Below are 19,137 nucleotides of genomic sequence, written 5' to 3'. Positions count from 1 at the left end.
GTTCTGGGGGGGGCTGTCAGGGGGTGGGGAGTGGTTGGATGGGGCATGGGAGTCCCAGGGGTCTGTCTGGGGGTGGGGGTGTGGATAAGGGTTGGGGCAATCAGGGTACAGGTAGGGGGTAGGGTCCTAGGGGGCCAGTTAGGATGGGGGGAGGGTCTCAGGAGGGGGCAGTCAGGGGACAAGAGGCAGGGAGGCTTAGGTAGGGGGTGGAGTCCTGGGGGGCAGTTAGGGGCAGGGGTCCCAGGAGGGGGCAGTCAGGGGACAAGGAACGGGGGGAGGGTTGGGGGTTCTGAGGGGGGCGGGAACTGGGAGGGGCGGGGCTCCTCCCGTCCTCTTTTTTGCTTGCTGAAATATGGTAACCCTATCCAAAACACAAGACCTGGTAGTAATGGGGGACTAACTCCCAGACAGCTGTTGGAAAATGTAATATGGCAAACCACAAAATTTCCAGTAAGTTATTGGAATGTATTTGGGTAACTTTTTCTTTCAGAAAGTTGAGGCAGTAACCAGAGGGACAGCCATTTTAGACTTGATTCTGACCAACAGAGAGGAATTGGTGGCAAATCTGAAGGTGGAAGGTAATTTGGATGAAAGTGATCATGAAATGATCGCTTTCATGTGTCTAAGGAAAGGAAGGAATTAGGGCAGCAGAATAAGGACAATGGACTTCAATAAAAGACTAACAAACTCAGAAAACTAGTAGGTAATGTCCCATTTGGAAAAAAATCTTAAGGATAAAGGAGTCCAGGAGAGCTGACACAATGTAAACTAATCCAATTCAAAGGAAAGAGAAAAAACAGTAAGAAGCCAATAGCACTCCATCAGGAGCTCTTAAATGACCTGAAAAATCAAAAAGGAATCCTACCAACAATGGAAACGTGCAAGATTTGCTAAGGAGATATAATAAAAGGATAGCACATGCATATAGGGACAAAATCAGAAAAGCTAAGGCACAAAATGAGTGAAACCAAACAAAGGACATAAAAGGCAGTAAGAAGAGGTTCTATAAATACATTAGGAAGCAAGATGAAAGAAAAGGTAGGTCCTCTACTTAACAGGGAAGGAGAAAAGACAGTTACCTTTTCCGTAACTGGTGTTCTTCGAGATATATTGCTCATGTCCATTTCATATTAGGTGTGTGTGCTCACCACGTGCACCGGTGCCAGAAGTTTTTCCCTTAGCAGTATCCATAGGGTGTATGGGGAGATTTTGGCAAACCAGTAAAGTGCCTGAAACCACTATTACTTATTGCTAAACGCAGTCGTGTCAGCAGGCCGTAAATCTCGGACAACGACTGTACTACTGGGGGAGGCCCCCGGGCATCATCCCCCATGAGGGTAGGGGGTTTGGGGTGGGCACTGTCTCCTCTACCCCAACCTCCAAGCGTGTTTCATGCACCAACCCCGGTGCTGCTGGTGCAGTCAACTGTTGCTCTGAGGTGGTGGCAGATGAGCGGTGCGAAGGGGCCATTATCATCACCAGCATGGCCCACGCACTCCAATAAGGCCACTGGGGAGGCCACTGACCATGCTGTCAAAGTGGTGCCGTAAACGTCGATGCGGCCTCAGGTGCCCAATTGCGCCAGTGGAGTCTCAGTGAGGGACTAAACTGCTCTTCCATGCCGGGGGAATCCCCTCCCAGTGACCATGGTGGGGCCGTCAACGCCTGTGTCTGCCTGCCGACTGTCGCCACCCGAGACCGGTGCTTGGAGTGGGAGGATCGGTGCCAGTGTCGGGGGGACTGGTGCTGGGGGGGGGGGGGGGAGAGGCGGTATTGGGGGGGGGGGGACCCCAAGGGGGAAACAACGGAGATCTGCGCAGAGAAGATGAATGGTGCTGGTAGTACAGAGACTGGTGCCTCCCCCAGATGATCCACGTCGAGATGGCGGGGACCACGAACACTGTGCCGGTGACCAAGGGTGAGCCCCAGAGGATCTGGGCTGCGATGCCAGAGATCTGCGGCGTGGAGACGGAGAGCGCTGCCTTGGCTTGGGGAATCAGCAGTGCTCCACTGACCCCTGGTGGGGTCTTGGCGGCTGGCTTACCCTCGGAAGGAGCCTTTGCCGCTTCCTGTGGTGCCTGCAGCGCGGGCCGAGGCCTCTGCTTTCTTGGTGCCAGGGGAGCTTGGGAATGAGTCGATGTCACCACAAGTTTGGGTCCCCTACCGCTCCTGGGAGACGGTGGTGGATCCTTTAAGGGGCTCAGGGCTGACTGGGGAGGCACGTCCACACGGCTCCGGAGTTCCCGGGCGGTCCGAACTGGGTCCTTTGCCTGATGCCCCATGGCCTTTCTTGCCCAGTGCTGGAGAACCATGTTTCTTAGTTTTCTTTTTGGGCACAGGCGATGGGGAGTGGTGCCGGGGGTGTGCTGCACACCGAGGCACTAGGAGTTGAGTCTTGGCAGGACGGCTTGGAAGCCGGACGGAGGGCAGCCTCCATGAAGAGAGCCCTCAAATGAATATCCCACACTCTGAGTCCTGGGTCGAAAATGTTTACAAATATGACACTTGTCCTTCACATGTGATTCTCCCAAGCACTTGAGGCAGCTGCTGTGGGGGTCACTTACAGGCATAGGCCTGTTACAGCCCGCGCAGAGCTTAAACCTCAGAGACAGGGCATGCCCTTTCTGGGGTGAAGTCCCTGCTGGGACTCTAACTTCTAACTACACTTAACATTAACTACTACAAACAACTATTTACAAGTCCGTAAGGCTTGAACTCAGAAGAGATGAAACCAATAGCCCTTACTATGCAAGGAAAGGCACTCCGACTAACCACCACAAGTGGTAAGAAGGAACTGAGAGGGTGTAGGGCCGGCAATGCCTGATATACCAACGCATGAGCGCAACACTCAGGGGGCGCCACAGCTGACCCTAATGATACTGCTAAGGCAAAATACTCTGACGACCACTCATGTGGGCGCACACACACCTAGAATGGAATCGACATGAGCAAGTACTCGAAGAAGAATATTTAGATAAGTTACATGTGTTCAAGTTGCCAGTGCCTGATGAAATTCATCCTAGGGTACTTAAGGAACTAGCTGAAGCAATCATTAGCAATTATCTTTGAGAATTCATGGAGGACGGGTGAAGTCCCAGAGGAACGGAGAAGGGCAAACATAGTACCCATCTTTAAAAAAGGGAAAAAAAGAGGATCTGGAGAATTATAGACCAGTCAGCCTAACTTGGATACTGGAAAAGATACTGGAACAAATTATTACACAATCAGTTTGTAAGGACTTAGAGGATAACAGGGTTATAAGGAATAACAAGAACAAATTATACCAAACCAAACTTAATTTCTTTCTTTGACAGGGTTACTGGCCTAGTGGATAGGGAGGAAGCCGTAGACCTGATATATCTTGATTTTAGTAAGGCTTTTGGCAGTCCCACCTGACATTCTCAAAAGCAAACTAGGGAACTGTGGTTTAGATGAAATTACTATAAGGCGGTTGCACAACTGGTTTAAAGACCATACTCAAAAAAGTTATCAATGGTTCACTGCCAAACTGGGAAGACTTATCTAGTGGGGGTCATAGAGGGGTCAGTACTTACTATTCAATATTTTAATTAATGACTTGGATAATGGAGTGGAGAATATGCTTATAAAATTTGCAGATGATACCAAGCTGAGAGAGGTTGTAAGCACTTTGGAGAACAGGATTGGAATTCAAAACAACCTTGAAAAATTAGAGAACTGGTCTGAAATCAACAAAATGAAATTCAGTAAAGACAAGTACTTCATTCAAGAAGGAAAACTCAAATGCACAAATTCACAATGAGAAATAAATGGCTAGGTGGCATAAGGCTGAAAAGGATGTGGGGGTTATAGTGGATCACAAATGGAATACGAGGCAACAATGTGATGCAGTTGCGAAAAAGGCTAATATAATTCCATGGTGTATTAACAGGAGAGCCGTATGTAAGAGACAAGAGATAACTCTCCTACTTTACTCAGCATTGGTAAGACCTCAGCTGGAGTAATTGCGTCCCGTTTTGGGTGCCACGCTTTAGGAAAGATGTGGGCAAATTAGAGAGTCCAGAGTAGAGCAACAAAAACAATAGAAGATTTAGAAAACCTGACCTATGAGGAAAGGTTAATCTGGGCCTGTTTAATCTTGAGAAAAGAAGATTGGGGGGAGTGGGGGGACCTGAGAACAGTCTTCAAATACATTAAGGGCTGTTACAATGAGGACGTGACCAATTGTCTTCCACGTCCACTGAAGGTAGGACAAGAAATAATGGGCTTAAATCTGCAGTAAGGGAGAGGTAGGTTAGATATAAATAAAAACTTTCTAGTTATGACTATATCTACACGATAAGGTAGGGGTGTGAATCCCCTGTTCGCATACAGATAATCATGCTAGCACTCATCAAGCTAGTGTGAGTATAAATAGTAGTGTAGTTTCAGTAGCACTAGTAGTGGCAGCAGAGACATGGCTAAGCCATGCTGAGTACAAACCCACCTGAAACTGGTGGCTATGTAACTCAGCACATACCCAGTAGTTTCAGAGGGGTTTATACATGGTACAGCTAAGCTCTGCTATTGTTACCTGTGCTAGCATGGCTACACTGCTATTTATATTCATGCTAGCTTGATGGGAGCTAGCATCACTATGTGTACATGGGCAGGGGAATCACACTCTTACTTCTTAGAGTAGGCATAGCCCAGGGGTTGGCAACCTTGGCACGCAGCTCGCTAGGGTAAGCCCCCTAGCAGGCCGGGCCACTTTGTTTACCTACCGCGTCCACAGGTTTGGCTGATCGCAGCTCCCACTGGCCGCGGTTTGCCGCTCCAGGCCAATGGGGGCGGCGGGAAGCGGCGGCCAGCACATCCCTTGGCCCGCGCCGCTTCCCGCCGCCCTTATTGGCCTGGGACAGCAAACCACAGCCAGTGGGAGCCACGATTGGCCAAACCTGCGGACGTGGCAGATAAACAAACCGGCCCGGCCCGCCAGGGGGCTTACCCTGGCAAGCTGCGTGCCAAAGATTGCCGACCCCTGGCATAGCCTATAAGGGTAAGAGAATAGGCTTCCAAGGGATTTTATGGAATCCTCACAATTGGAGGCCTTTAAGAACAGGTTGGACAAACACTAGTCAGGAATGGTCTAAGTTTACTTGGTCCTCCCTCAGCAGAGGTGGCTGGACTTGATGACCTCTCAAAGTCCCTTCCAGCGCTACATTTCTATGATTCTATGGTTTGGTCTGTCTAACCTAAACATTAGACAGTTATAAACCTGCAGGTACACCACCAAGATCAGCTTGGAAAGTTGTTAGATTTTTAATATGATCTGTTTAAACATGAAAAAACTTGGACACAATGCACAATATACCTGTTCTCTTGCTAACAGAAACTATAAATCCCACTAAATCCACTTCAGCACAGGCTGGTCGAAAAGATGGATCCAACAACATGCTGAACCGCAGAGCCTTCCTTGGAATATAAATCTGTAACAGCACCTCTTGCGAAGCCTGAAGAAACAGAACTTTAAATATTTATGCCATCAAGCTTATATAAATTGTTTATGCGGTTATACACATATTTACAGTTAAAAGTTTTTACCTGTAGTTGGAGGTACTGAGTTTTGTTTGTGGCTGTTAACTGTACATTAACAGTGTCTGATTTGCCTTTGGATTGCGAAGCTACTAGCTGGTATATTCTGTACCGACCACCTTCTTTTAACAGGGAACATACATCCAATAATGGACGCCATATATTCAATATAATGGCTATAATGTAAGATTAGAAAACATATTAGTATGCAGTAACATGGAGGCCTCAAAAAAATTCAACTTAAGACATCCTTGGTGTAACTCTGTTGAATTTATAGACTCATAGATTTTAAGGTCAGAAGGGGCCATCATGATAATCTAGTCTGACCTCCTGCACATTGCTGGCCACAGAACCTCGCCCACCCACTCCTGTGACCCTGAACCTCTGGCTGAGTTACTGAAGTCCTCAAATCATGATTTAAAGACTTCAAGTTACAGAGAATCCACCATTTTACACTAGTTTAAACCTGCAAGTGACCCATGTCCCATGCTGCCAAGGAAGGCAGAAAACCCCCAGTCTCTCTGCTGATCTGATCCAGGGAAAAAATCCTTCCCAGCCCCAAATATGGTGATCAGATGGAACCTGAGGATGTGGGCAAGATCCACCAGCAAGACACCCAGGAAAGAATTCTCTGTAATAACTCAGAGTCCTCCCCATCTAGTTTCACTGGCTGTTGGAGATATTTCCTGCTAACAGTCGCCAAGGTCGTCAATAAAAATGTTAAATAAGACTGGTCCCAAGACTGATCCTTGAGAAACTCTGCTAGTAACCTCCCTCCAGACTGACAGTTCACCTTTCAGGAGGACTTGTTGCAATCTCCCCTTTAAACAGTTTCTTATCCACCCTTCTATTCTCAAATTAATCTCCATCTTCTCCAATTAAACTAATAATTTCCCATGTGAACCTGTACCAAATGCCTTACTGAAATCCAGGTAGATTAGATCTGCTGCATTTCCTTTGTTTAAAAAATCAGTTATTTTCTTAAAGAAGGGGATTCAGGTTGGTCTGGCACAATCTAACTTCTGTAAAACCATGCTATATTTTATCCCAATTACTGCTTACTTCTATGGCCTTAACTACTTTCTCTTTCAAAATTTGTTCCAAGACCTTGCACATACAATTGAGGTCAAACAGGACTGTAGTTTCCTGGATCACTTTTTTTGTTGTTGCTTTTAAAAATAGGTACTACGTTAGCAATTCTCCAGTCATTGGGTACAACCTCTGAGTTTACAGATTCATAAAAATCCTTATTATTGGGATTGCAATTTCATAGAATCAAAGAATATCAGGGCTGGAAAGGACCTCAGGAGATCATCTAGTCCAGTGCTTCTCAAAGCCGGTCCGCAGCTTGTTCAGGGAAAGCCCCTGGAGGTCCAGGCTGGTTTGTTTACCTGCCACGTCCGCAGGTTCGGCCGATCGCGGCTCCCACTGGCCGCGGTTCGCCATCTCAGGCCAATGGGGGCTGCGGGAAGCGGCGCGGGCTGAGGGATGTACTGGCCGCCCTTCCCGCAGCCCCCATTGGCCTGGAGTGGCGAACTGCGGCCAGTGGGAGCTGCGATTGGCCAAACCTGTGGACATAGCAGATAAACAAACCGGCCTGGACCGTCAGGGGCTTTCCCTGAACAAGCAGTGGACCAGCTTTTTGTGGACCAGCTTTGAGAAGCACTGATCTAGTCCAAACTCCTGCTCAAAGCAGGACCAATCCCCAACTAAATCATCCCAGCCAGAGCTTGGTCAAGCCTGACTATGTGCCAGTTCCTTTAATATTCTTAGATGGAGATTATCTGGGCCCCCTCATTTAGTTCCATTAAGCTGCTAAATTTGACTTCCACCTCTGATGTGGTAATTTCTACTTCCATATCCTCATTCCCATTAGCCACCCTGCCACTACCTAAGCTCTTCATTACCCTTATTAAAAACTGAGGCAAGGTATTTGTTTGTGTGTTGGACCATGCCTTGATTATTAATCTTTAATCTCCACCCCATTCCAAGTGCTTATATTGGCCTATTATGGTGAAAATTGAAGTTGTTTACATTTTTCAGTACTAACCTTTATCTTTTTCTTGTTTTCTGTAATCCACAACACGTAACTTCCATACAGTAGACACATCCCTTTTGGAGCAACCATGTTCCTCCCGTTCAGCAGACTCTATAGCCTTCTTGAATTCTGCTTGTATCTGAGCTTGCTTCTTATCATTCAACATCTGCCTGTGAGTATTCAAGGCTTTTAACTGCTCTTCACTAAGACATCCCTGTAACCACAAAGGGCAAACCCACTCAGCTTCATGTGTCTATCAGTAAAAAAGTCTGTCATAGATTTTGAGAAAGTCTTCTCTAAATATACAAGATTAATTTTCATTTCATTAATATAACAGGATTTCAGAACTATTATTATATATTATAATACAAAGGGGCCCCGATCTTGGTTAGGCCCTCTAGGTATTACTGGAATGCAAATAATAAGCATTGTACAGCACCATAAATACATACATTTTACAAAACATTGACAAAGTCAAAGTCACAGACTCTATGATCTTATTACAGTCAAAAGCCCTGATCCTACAAATGCTTAGGCATGTGCTCTGCTTTATAATAGACACAATGGGAAGACTCACTACTTGGCATGTCGCTAAGTGTCTGTGCTTGAATGAAGATTGGGAGAAATGGCAAACACAGGCTGGAGCTGGAAAAAGAGGAAGATTGGGAGCAAGGACAGCAATCACTTAGGTGAAAAGTACACGAGTTTTGAGGGTCACATCATGGGTTTGGTTTTTGGTTTTTTTACTTTAGTAGAAAGCAAACCTGGCTCAGTTTCTTTTGCACAAACATAAAATAGGACAAGGGCATAAAACTACAAACATTAACTTTAATTACATTGTTTGCTGAGTTGGTTGTATTGAAAGTATAGATTTGTTTGTTGAATCTCTCTCAAACTGCTACTCAGTTACTTTAGTGATTTTTGCATGTACCAGGTACTTATAGAGGTCTTGTTATAATTACATGGGGGAGGGAAACACAAGCATGGCAAGAAGCACCAATTGTCATTGCACCACAAATATTTGGTAAATATTTACTCTAGTAGAAAAATTATTTAGATACTACTAATAATTAGGGTTGTCAAGCGGTTAAAAAAAATCAATTGTGATTAATCGGGTGATTATAAAAATTAATCACGATTAATTGCGCTGTTAATAATAGAATACCATTTATTTAAATATTTTTGGATGCTTTCTACATTTTCAAATATAATTATTTCAGTTACAACACAGAATACAAAGTGTACAGTGCTCACTTTATATTTATTTTTAATACAAATATTTGCACTGTAAAAAACAAAAGAAATAGTATTTTTGAATTCACCTAATACAAGTAATGCCGTGTAATCTCTTTATCATGAAAGTTGAATTTACAAATGTAGAATTATGTACAAAAAAACCTGCATTCAAAAATAAAACAATGGAAAACTTTAGAACCTACAAGTCCAATCAATCCTACTTCTGGTTCAGCCAATTGCTCAAACAAGTTTGTTTACATTTGCAGAAGATAATGCTGCCTGCTTCTTGTTTACAATGTCACCTGAAAGTGAGAACCGGCATTTGCATGGCACTGTTGTAGCCGCTGTCGCAAGATATTTACATGCCAGATGCTCTAAAGATTCATATGTCCCTTGATGCTTCAACCACCATTCCAGAGGACATGCGTCCAGGCTGATGACGGGTTCTGCTCGATAATGATCCAAAGCACTGTGGACCGACGCATGTTCATTTTCATCATCTGAGTCAGATGCCACCAGCAGAAGGTTGATTTTCTTTTTTGGTGGTTTGGGTTCCGTAGTTTCCGCATCGGAGTGTTGCTCTTTTAAGACTTCTGAAAGCATGCTTCACACCTCATCCCTCTCAGATTTTGGAAAGCACTTCAGATTCTTAAATCTTGCATCAAGTGCTGTAGCTATCTTTAGAAATTTCACATTGGTGTCTTCTTTGCATTTTGTCATATTTGTAGTGAAAGTGTTCATAAAACGAACATGTGCTGGGTCATCATCCGAGACTGCTATAACATGAAATATATGGCAGAATGAGGGTAAAACAGAGAAGGAGACATACAATTCTCCCCCAAGGAGTTCAGTCACAAATTTAATTAACACGTTATTTTTTTAATGAGCCTCATCAGCATGGAAGCATGTCCTCTGGAACGATGGCTGAAGCATGAAGAGGAATATGAATCTTTAGTGCATCTGGCACGTAAATAGTTTGCAACACCAGCTACAACAGTGCCATGCGAACGCCTGTTCTCACTTTCAGGTGACACTGTAATTAAAAAGTGGGCAGCATTATCTCCCGTAAATGTAAACAAACTTGTTTCTCTTAATGGTTGGCTGAACGAGAAGTAGGACTGAGTGGACTTGTAGGCTCTAAAGTTTTACATCGTTTTGTTTTTGAGTGCAGTTATGTAACAAAAAAACCTACATTTGTAAGTTGCACTTTTATGATAAAGATACTTGTATGAGGTGAATTGAAAAATACTATTTCTTTTGTTTATCATGTTTACAGTGCAAATATTTGTAATAAAAAATAATATAAAGTGAGCACTGTACACTTTGCATTTTGTGTTGCAATTGAATCGATACATTTGAAAATGTAGAAAAACATCCAAAAATGTTTAATAAATGTCAATTGGTATTCTATTGTTTAACAGTGCAATTAATCACGATTAATTTCTTTAATCGCGATTACTTTTTTTGAGTTAATCACGTGAGTTAACTGTGATTAATCGACAGCCCTAATAATAAATAATGACAATAATAAAAAAAATTATGAAAATAATTTTGTAGAGCCATATATTTACAGATTTGTAAAAATTCACCATTCACAGTTGGACACTTAACTCCAGAGAAGAGCTGACCAAAATTTGGAATTTTCCATTCATAGGGAATTTCAGTATTTTGAAATTTGGTTTCACATTCATTCAAACTGAAACCAAATATTACAAATTTTTTCATGAAACTGGCAGATTCAAAAAAATTGTGTTTGGGAGACACTGAAACAGTGTTTTTGAAACAAAACATGCTCCCCAATCCCCAGCCGCTGCCAGTGAACTTGACATGATTCATGTCAGTTTCACTGCTTCCCGCCACTAAATAGTAAGTCCAAAATATGAACAGAGTGCAGAGCTGAGAGCCTCAACTCAGAGCCACAGCTTGAGCCAGGGCTCCCAGGACCTCCAAGGCTACCAGGCTCCTAGCTCTGAAGCAGAAATGTTGGAAGCCAGGGACCCTAAAAACCTGAGGTCCCTGGCCCATAAGCAGACTGCATGGTGGACCTAGTTGGGTTCCATTAGAACCCTAGCAGCCAGGGTATCTCTGGAAACCTGCCTGTGACTGAGTGAAAGTTAGCTGAACCTGACTCATTTTCACAAGAAATTTTGAGTGTGACAAACTGGCATTTTCTGATGAAACTGTTTAGTCAAAAAATTTCTGTTCAGCTCGATTCGACTCGAGTACATCTTTTAACACCTTATAAATCCACTAGTAAAATATTTAATTCAATAAACATCTTTTATATTTAGTTTTATTAATATGTTTGTTTTTAAGGAGAACTGGGAAACTTCTTTCATAAAAATAAATCAGAATTGTGACTCAGTTCCCCCATCCCCTCTTGTATTGTTACTCATCCATTTAAATGAGATGTGACAGATGCGAGACCTTGGAAACATGGAAAACTTTAAAGACTATTACATTGAGATATGCTAAATGCTACGGACACATAATATTCATAGATCTTTGTATTAATAAGTTTTGTGTGTGTATCTTTATGTTTCTGGTTCCCTGTATGTGTTTCCTATGGAATATGGAATCACAGGGATAGGGGCAGGAGCGCCGCCAGCTTTTTTGCCCCCTAGGCGGCGGAAGGTCCCGCCCCCGAAATACCGCCCCCCGACAGAGGCGGTGGAAGGCCCCGCTCCTGAAATACCGACGACGACTGGAGCGACCGAAGATCCGGCCGCCGCGGTCGCCGCCCCCCAAATGTTAGTGCCCTAAGCGACCGCCTAGGTCGCCTAATGGGTTGTGCCGGCCCTGGATAGGGGTTGATTAAAGCAGAGTCCCAGTGCCAGTTATGTAGATACCCAATCTTTAAAGCTTTTCCCCCTAGGGAAAAGGGCACTGACTAGTTATACCTGTTTCATGAGCCCTCAGGAACAAGCCCCCAAATTGTAATAATGTGTCAGTCTGAATTGACTCAGAGATCCCTCACTTAATCCACAAACTTACATGAGACTGTAACCAAGAGGGCAAAACCCTGCTGGAAGGGTTTGAATGACTTTGAAAACACACTGGGGTTGCCACATGGAAGATGGTTGACATCTGATAAACTTAGCATGCACATAGACTATTTATTGTTTTATTACATGTTTCCTCTATAATGCTTTTGTCCAAAATAAACATAGTGGGTTTTGTAAAAGCTGGCTGGTCACTGGTAAATGCTGTCACAGAGAGCAGAACTGCAGGTGCTGGACTAAAAGTCAGACCTGCTGGGATAAGCACAGTGAATTGCCAGGGGGCTGCAACCCTAATACTCTGGTCTGGAAGGAAAAGGAACATTGGTTCTTGTCCTTAGGCCACTAGCCATCACCTTTCTAAGACCTAAAGAGATGCCCTTGAAGAGACCACAAATGTAGCAGAGCTGTAGGTAACTCCAGAACTGTGACAGTTCTAACAGACCAATACTAGTGAACGAAAAAATGCAACAAAATTTGAATCCTTCATGCAATCTTTTTAAATTATTTTAATCTGAATTCTTATTTAATGATCAGCACATTGCAGAACATCTCACAAGAAGGCAACAGGCAATACTAATTTAAGGTCATATCATGTCCTTGAATCCAGCAGAAACTATTATTCAATAAAAACAATGGAGATTCCACATGTATTTGAGGGTAGTATTCACAATTAATAATTACCTCCATACAACCAGGATCAGATGCATTCTGAATTGCTTCATAAAGCTCTGCACCATCTTGCAAAGTATGAATCTGCTGTCTGGTGAGTGTGCGCGATCTCAGTGCTCTTCTTTGAGGTTTGTCTGTTTTAAAAAATGTTAATGTTATATCTAACTGCTACAATCTAAATAAAAAAAAATTAAAAATGTGATGTAGAAAGCTCTTTAGAGTGGCCAAAGTGTGTCTGAATGAAAATATCAGGCTGAGTCTATATACAGGAATTCACTTTTTTTTAGTAATACAAGTGGCAGAAAGTCTACTATTCACTTGGATTTCACATAGTAGAATGTGGTATAAGCTCACTGTAGAATCACTGGAGACAGAGACAGAAAATATCTATTAAAAAGGAAAGTCCTCTTTGCCATATAAGAGGGATAAAATATTTTTTGCAATTAGGTGGCTGAACTACTTTACTTTTATATTTTAATGGCATGTGAATCTATATTGATGTGTTGATTCAAGACAATAAATAAAATAAAACAGGACAATAAATAAAATAAAACAGGACAATAAATAAAATAAAACAGGACCTCTTTGTGTAGAGTAGAGGGAAAAGGAGCTGATACGTAATAATGTTATGATTACTACAGGAACTGCTAAGCAATATTCTAAGAATAATGAGATGTAACAATTTTCTGGATGTTATACAGGACCTAGTCAGTGAAGGGAAGTTGTTGTATATTGGGTTATAAGACCTTCCTGTACGAATGTATTGCTATAGCGTAAGAAGGGGTTGCAGGAAGAACAAACAGAAAGGCAACATGTCTCCCTAGATAAGCAAACTCTTGCCAAACACTTGGGGTGGCAATTATAAGACAATGGCATACTTCCAGGCTCCAGGCCGAAGTGACACAGCTGTTTTGCCAGGCCAGAAACTAGAGATGAAAAGGACAAAATTAAAAAGAGCTTCTCAGAAGTAGAAGAGGGGCTCAATTGTGAGTGAGCTCTGAAAGAAAGACATGCTGTCAGGCTCGATGGAGGAGTCTGAAGGAGCTGGACCTTCCCAGACTCAGGGAATGGTAAGTTTTAGGGAAAAGCAGGCATTCATAAAGGCTAGTTTATTATTTTTAAAGTATATTTTTCTTAAAGGCTTTTATTCTAATAAATAATATTTTGCTTAAAGAAGGATGATTGATCTCTCATTACCACTGTCATTGCTCCCAGAAGGCAAAATGTGTGAGCTTAAATCAGATTTGCTGAGGGAATCATGGGTAGTTAGCAGGGGATTATTCCCCAGGGCCTGGTAGGAGAGTGGAAGAATCACTTGATTCCACCCCATGTCTTGATCTCATAAATATATAGAACAAATGGAAGAAAGAGCAAGTTGATAGTAATGAATATAAATCTGAAGTTATGAATTGTAGAAAACTGATAAAGGACGCAAAAGAACACATGGAGAACTCTATGGCCAACAGAGTTAAAGACAATGAAGGCGGAGTTTTAAGTACATTAAAAACAACAAAAAACCTTAACAATGGAATTGGTCCTTTACTAGATAAAAATGGTAGAATTGTCAATATTAATGCAGAAAAGAGAAAATTTCTTTTCTTTACTTAGGAAAATCAGATTATATAAGTAATATCATGTGATGAAACACTTTTCATTCCAATAGTAACTTAGGAGAATGCTAAATAGGAGTTACTACAGTTAGGATTTTTTAAATCAGCAGGTCCATATAACTTGCATGCAAGAGTTTTAAAAGAGCTGGCCGAGGAGCTCACTGGATCATTAATGTTGCTTTTCAATAAATCTTGGAACTTTGGGGACGTTTCAAAGGACAGGGAGAAAGCTAATGTTGTGTGTTAATATTTAAAATGGATTAACAGGACATCCTGTGTAATTATAGGCCTGTCAACCTGACACTGATCTTTGGCAAATAATACAGCACATGATACAGGACTCAAATAATGAACTATTTTGTCCTCCTTTAATTCTTTATGTTAATCAACATGGTTTATGGAAAAAAACAGACCCTGTAAAACTAAGGTTTTGTTTTTTTACGAGATTACAAGTTTTGTTGATAAAGGTAATAGTGTAGATGTAATATACTTAGACATCTGTAAGGCACGGAACTTGGTACTGTACAATGATTAAAAAAATAGAATGACATAAAATGAACATGGCACACATTAAATGGATTAAAAACTAGTTAATGGACAGGTCTCAAAATGCAATGTAAACAGGGAATCATCAAGTGAATGTGTTTCTAGTGGGGTCCCATAGGGATCAGTTCTTGACCCTATGCTATTTTACATTTTTATCAGTGACGTGGAAGGAAACATAAAATCATCACCTACAAAATTTGCAGATGACACAAAGACTGGGGAATGGTATGTGACACTGGCAGGCCAGGTACCAAGGCTACAGACATTAGTTAAGAAATGATAAATTCATAGCTGGAGACCAGAGCAGTTCACTTATGTGTTGCTCAAAACAGGTATTAGTCTTATAAGAATGTGTTTAGACTCCATAGAATGCTGGTAAATTGCTAATGCATTAAACTTATTTTGTAATGTCTGTATTCCATGCTATAAGGAAATATGTAAGTTTTGCTTTATAACTGAAAACATTTGCTCTAAACTTCTGAACTCAGATGGGAAGAGTGTTTCCTGCCACCATCCAGAAGAACAATCAAAATCAGATGGGAACATCGCAATACAAAGGATTGATTAATGGCCCTATCGCATCTTAGAAATACCACATGCAAGGAAGCTGGTCTATGGACTTGGAGGCTGAATGATGGAAATGAAAAAAAGACACAGGAAGATGTTACATCTCTCTGCAGTTTGAACTCTGACAGGGCCAGAGACTCTAAACTGAGAGGCAGAGACCCCCAGGAGTTATCTGCCCTGAAAGCCATCTTGAATTGACAGAGATGTAGTATCTTTAAAAATCATAGATAGTAACTCATTTGTGTTTATGTTTGCTTGCTTTAGTCTGGAAATAATTCTATTTCTTTTTTCTAGTTAATAAACCTTTAAGTTAGGGCACGTCTTCACTACCTGCCGGATCACTAAATCCAGTTTGCCTGGGTGGCAAAATAGACTGGAGAGTCTAAGGCGGAGTTTCTCAAATGCGGCCACTGTGGCCACATGTGGCCACCAGGGGCTTTTCTTGCGGCCACAACCTCCTTGGCAGTGATGGAGGGGGAAGGGGGAAAAGCAGTGGTCCTGCCCCAAGGGCCACCAACAGGAGACACAAATGCTAGAGGAGCAGGCAGCTAGTGAGTTCTCCACCTTCCTTGGGATGTAGGCTCGGGCTCCAGCTCTGGGGTGGCAGGCAGCAGGCTCTGGTCACAGGGCTCAAACCCCCAACGGCAGGGCTACCCCCTATCACCCTTGACCCCCGCCAGCCCATCATGCATGATGTCCCCCACATCCTCCCTACTGACCTCCCTATCCAAGGCTTACTCAGTCCTGGCAAGCCCAGGGACAAATTAAGTCTGCTGCTGTGATATTTGTTAATACCACTTTTAACAGCAGTAGACTTACTAGCTAGCAAGTCTTTTAACAAAAGCAGCCAAAAAAAGCAAAAGAAATGACAACAAAAAAGACAAGAACCTGCAGAGCACCTTATTTGTGTTTCTATTCTGTTAAGGTCCTGTAAAGGAGAGAGACAACTATACATTATTTTTATTATTGAGTCTGCAAAAATAGTCAATAAATTACAATGATTTGGACATGTGTATGTGTTTATATATTTGGTTTTTCTAAAGGTAATTAAGTATTTTAAGAAAAAACTGTCAGCACGGTCACCAGCAAGAGTTGGTGGCCGCACTTTGAGGCTACCAAAAAATTTGTTGTGAGAAACCCTGGTCTAGATACTACTTAGTACTTCCATGAGTGCAGGGGACTGGACTAGATGACCTCTCGAGGTCCCTTCCAGTCCTATGATTCTATGATTTAACTTAACAAGGTATAAGTTAAGAGGGGTGACAATCACAGGTTATAAGTACTTACAGGGGCAACAGATATCCGATAGTAGAGGGCTCTTGAATCTTACTGACAAAAGTTTAACAAAATCCAATGGCTGGAAGTTGAAGCTAGACAAATTCAGGAAATATGAAGCAGTGAGGGTAATTAACCATTGGAACAACTTACCAGAGGTTGTGGGGGGCCATCACTGGCAATTTTAAAATCAAGATTGGATGTTTTTCTAAGAGATATGCTATAGTTCAAATAAGAACCATCTGGGAAAGTTCTATGGCCTGTATTATGCAGGAGGTCAGACTAGACCAGTGGTTCTCAATCAGGGGCCTGGGATCCCCTGGGGGGCCGTGAGCAGGTTTCAGGGGGGCCGCAAAGTAGGGCCATTAGATTTGCTGGGGCCCAGGGAAAAAAGCAGAAGTCCCACTGCATGGGGCTGAAGCTATAGCCTGAACTTAGCTTCGCGGGGCCCCATGTGGCGTGGGACCCCAGGTAATTGCCCTGCTTGCTTCCCCTAATGCTGGCCTTGGCTTTTATATGCAGAAGAACAGTTGGTGTAGCAGGCATGGGCTGTGGAGTTTTTATAGCATGTTGGTGGGGCCTCAGTAAGAAGAAGGTTGAGAATCCCTGATCTAGACCTGTGGTTTTCAAACGGCGGGTCGCAACCCAGTATTGGGTCCCGGAATGTAAGGCACTGGGTCATGGCAGCTCTGGTCAGCACCACCGACTGGGCCGTTAAAAGTCCCATCAGCGGTGCTGCCCGACTAAGGCATGCTAGTTCCGACCTGTTCTGACACCACGCTGTGCCCCGGAAGCAGCCAGCAGCAGGTCTTTTTCCTAGGTGGGGAGGGGGAGCATGGGGCTCCGTGCACTGTCCCCCACCCCAAGCACCAGCTCTACACTCCCATTGGCTGGTTCCTGGAGGGCGGCTGTGCCTGCGGACGAGAGTCGTACAGAGTTGCTTGCACGCCTCCGCCTAGGAGCTGGACCTGTTGCTGGCTGCTTCTGGGGTTCAGTGTGGTCCACAGTGCCAAGACAGGCAGGAAGCCTTCCTTAGCACCCTTGCTGCGCCACTGACTGGGAGCTGCCCGAGGTAAACCCACACCCCAACCCCACGCCTCAATCCCCTGCCCCAGCCATGAGCCCCCCCAAACCCGGAGCCCCCTCCTGCATCCCAAACTCCTCAGCCCCAGCCCCACCCCCACCCCAGAGCCTGCAACCCCCTCCCACACCCTGAGCCCCTCATTCCTGGCCCCACCCCACAGCCCTCACCCCCACACCCCAACCCTCTGCCCCTCCCATGCCCCAAACCCCTCATCCCCAGCTCCGTTGGGTTGCAGACATCAACAGTTTTCTTCAACTGGGTCACCAGAAAAAAAAAAGTTTGAAAAAAGACAGTTACCTTTTCCGCAACTGGTGTTCTTCGAGATGTGTTACTCATGTTTATTCCACAATAGGTGTGCGTGCTCGTCACGTGCTCTGGTACCGGAAGTTTTTCCCCTAGCAGTACCGGTAGGGGAGCGCTCCTAGCGACCCCTGGAGTGGCGCCTCGATGGCACGGTATAAGGGGCGCTGCGTGCTGCCCCAACCCGCAGTTCCTTCTTGCCAGAGGGGAAGGAGGGCAGGCTGTGGAATAGACATGAGCAACACATCTCGAAGAACACCAGTTACGGAAAAGGTAACTATCTTTTCTTCTTCGAGTGATTGCTCATGTGTATTCCTCAATAGGTGATTCCAAGCTACATCTGTTGGAGGTGGGAAGGAGTTCACAAACTCTCGGACAGAGTACGGCCCTGCCGAACCCAGCGTCCTCCCTGGTCTGGGAGACGATCACATAATGCAAGGTGAACGTGTGAACTGAAGACCATGTGGCAGCCCTACAAATGTCCTGAATGGGGACATGGGCCAAAAAGGCAGCCGACGAGGCCTGCGCCCTAGTTGAGTGTGCCTTCACAGTTGGTGCCGGAGGGATTCCCGCCAGGTCATAACAGGTATGGATGCACGAGGTGATCCAGTTGGAGAGCCGCTGAGTGGAGATCGGCCGACCTTTCATGCGCTCGGCCAAGGCGATGAACAGTTACAAGGACTTCCTGAATGGCTTAGTCCGCTCCAGGTAAAAAGCCAGAGCCCATCTCACATCCAGTGTGTGTAGGCGGCGCTCCTCACTGGACGCTTGGGGCAGAGGACCGGCAGAAAAATGTCCTGACCCATGTGATAGGCGGAGACCACCTTTGGGAGGAACAAAGGGTGTGGGCGGAGCTGGACCGTATCCTTATGAAACACTGTGTAGGGGGGCTCAGAGGTCAGGGCCCTTATTTCCGAGACCCGCCTAGCCAACCTGATCATAACCAGGAAGGCCACCTTCCACAAGAGGTGTGACCAGGAGCATGTAGCTAGCGGCTCAAACGGGACCCCCGTGAGACGGGCCAACACCAGATTTAAGTCCCACTGCAGGACTGGGGGCCTAGCATACAGGAAAGAGACAATCCAATCCCTTAAGGAATTGTCCAGTCATAGCATGGGAGAATACCGTGGGGCCCTGCACCGGTGGGTGGAAGGCCAATATGGCCGCCAGGTGCACCTTGACTGACGAGGGTGCCAGGCCCTGGGCTTTAAGGTGAAAGAGGTAGTTCAGAATCAGTTGGATTGGGGCGGTCACTGG

At 44.3% G+C, this 19,137-nt stretch overlaps 1 protein-coding gene across 1 annotated transcript in view; it reads right to left on the bottom strand.

Moving 5' to 3' along the window:
- LOC112113032 (breast cancer type 2 susceptibility protein) overlaps window positions 1–19,137 on the bottom strand; it is an 86,485-nt gene that overhangs the window by 6,024 nt on the left and 61,324 nt on the right. The window contains exons 20-23 of the mRNA XM_026653430.2: window positions 12,511–12,632; window positions 7,604–7,805; window positions 5,563–5,729; window positions 5,333–5,471 (exon numbers count right to left, since the gene is read on the bottom strand). Of these exons, the coding sequence (XP_026509215.1) occupies window positions 5,333–5,471; window positions 5,563–5,729; window positions 7,604–7,805; window positions 12,511–12,632 (630 nt within the window). The remainder of the gene's footprint in view (window positions 1–5,332; window positions 5,472–5,562; window positions 5,730–7,603; window positions 7,806–12,510; window positions 12,633–19,137) is intronic.

The sequence above is a fragment of the Terrapene carolina genome, unplaced genomic scaffold (assembly GCF_002925995.2).
Source record: "Terrapene carolina triunguis isolate 2854851 unplaced genomic scaffold, T_m_triunguis-2.0 Scaffold139, whole genome shotgun sequence".
In the NCBI taxonomy this organism is placed as follows: Eukaryota; Metazoa; Chordata; order Testudines; family Emydidae; genus Terrapene; species Terrapene triunguis.
The sequence above is the reverse complement of the archived record's forward strand: the minus strand, read 5'-3'. Positions and strand labels throughout refer to the sequence as shown.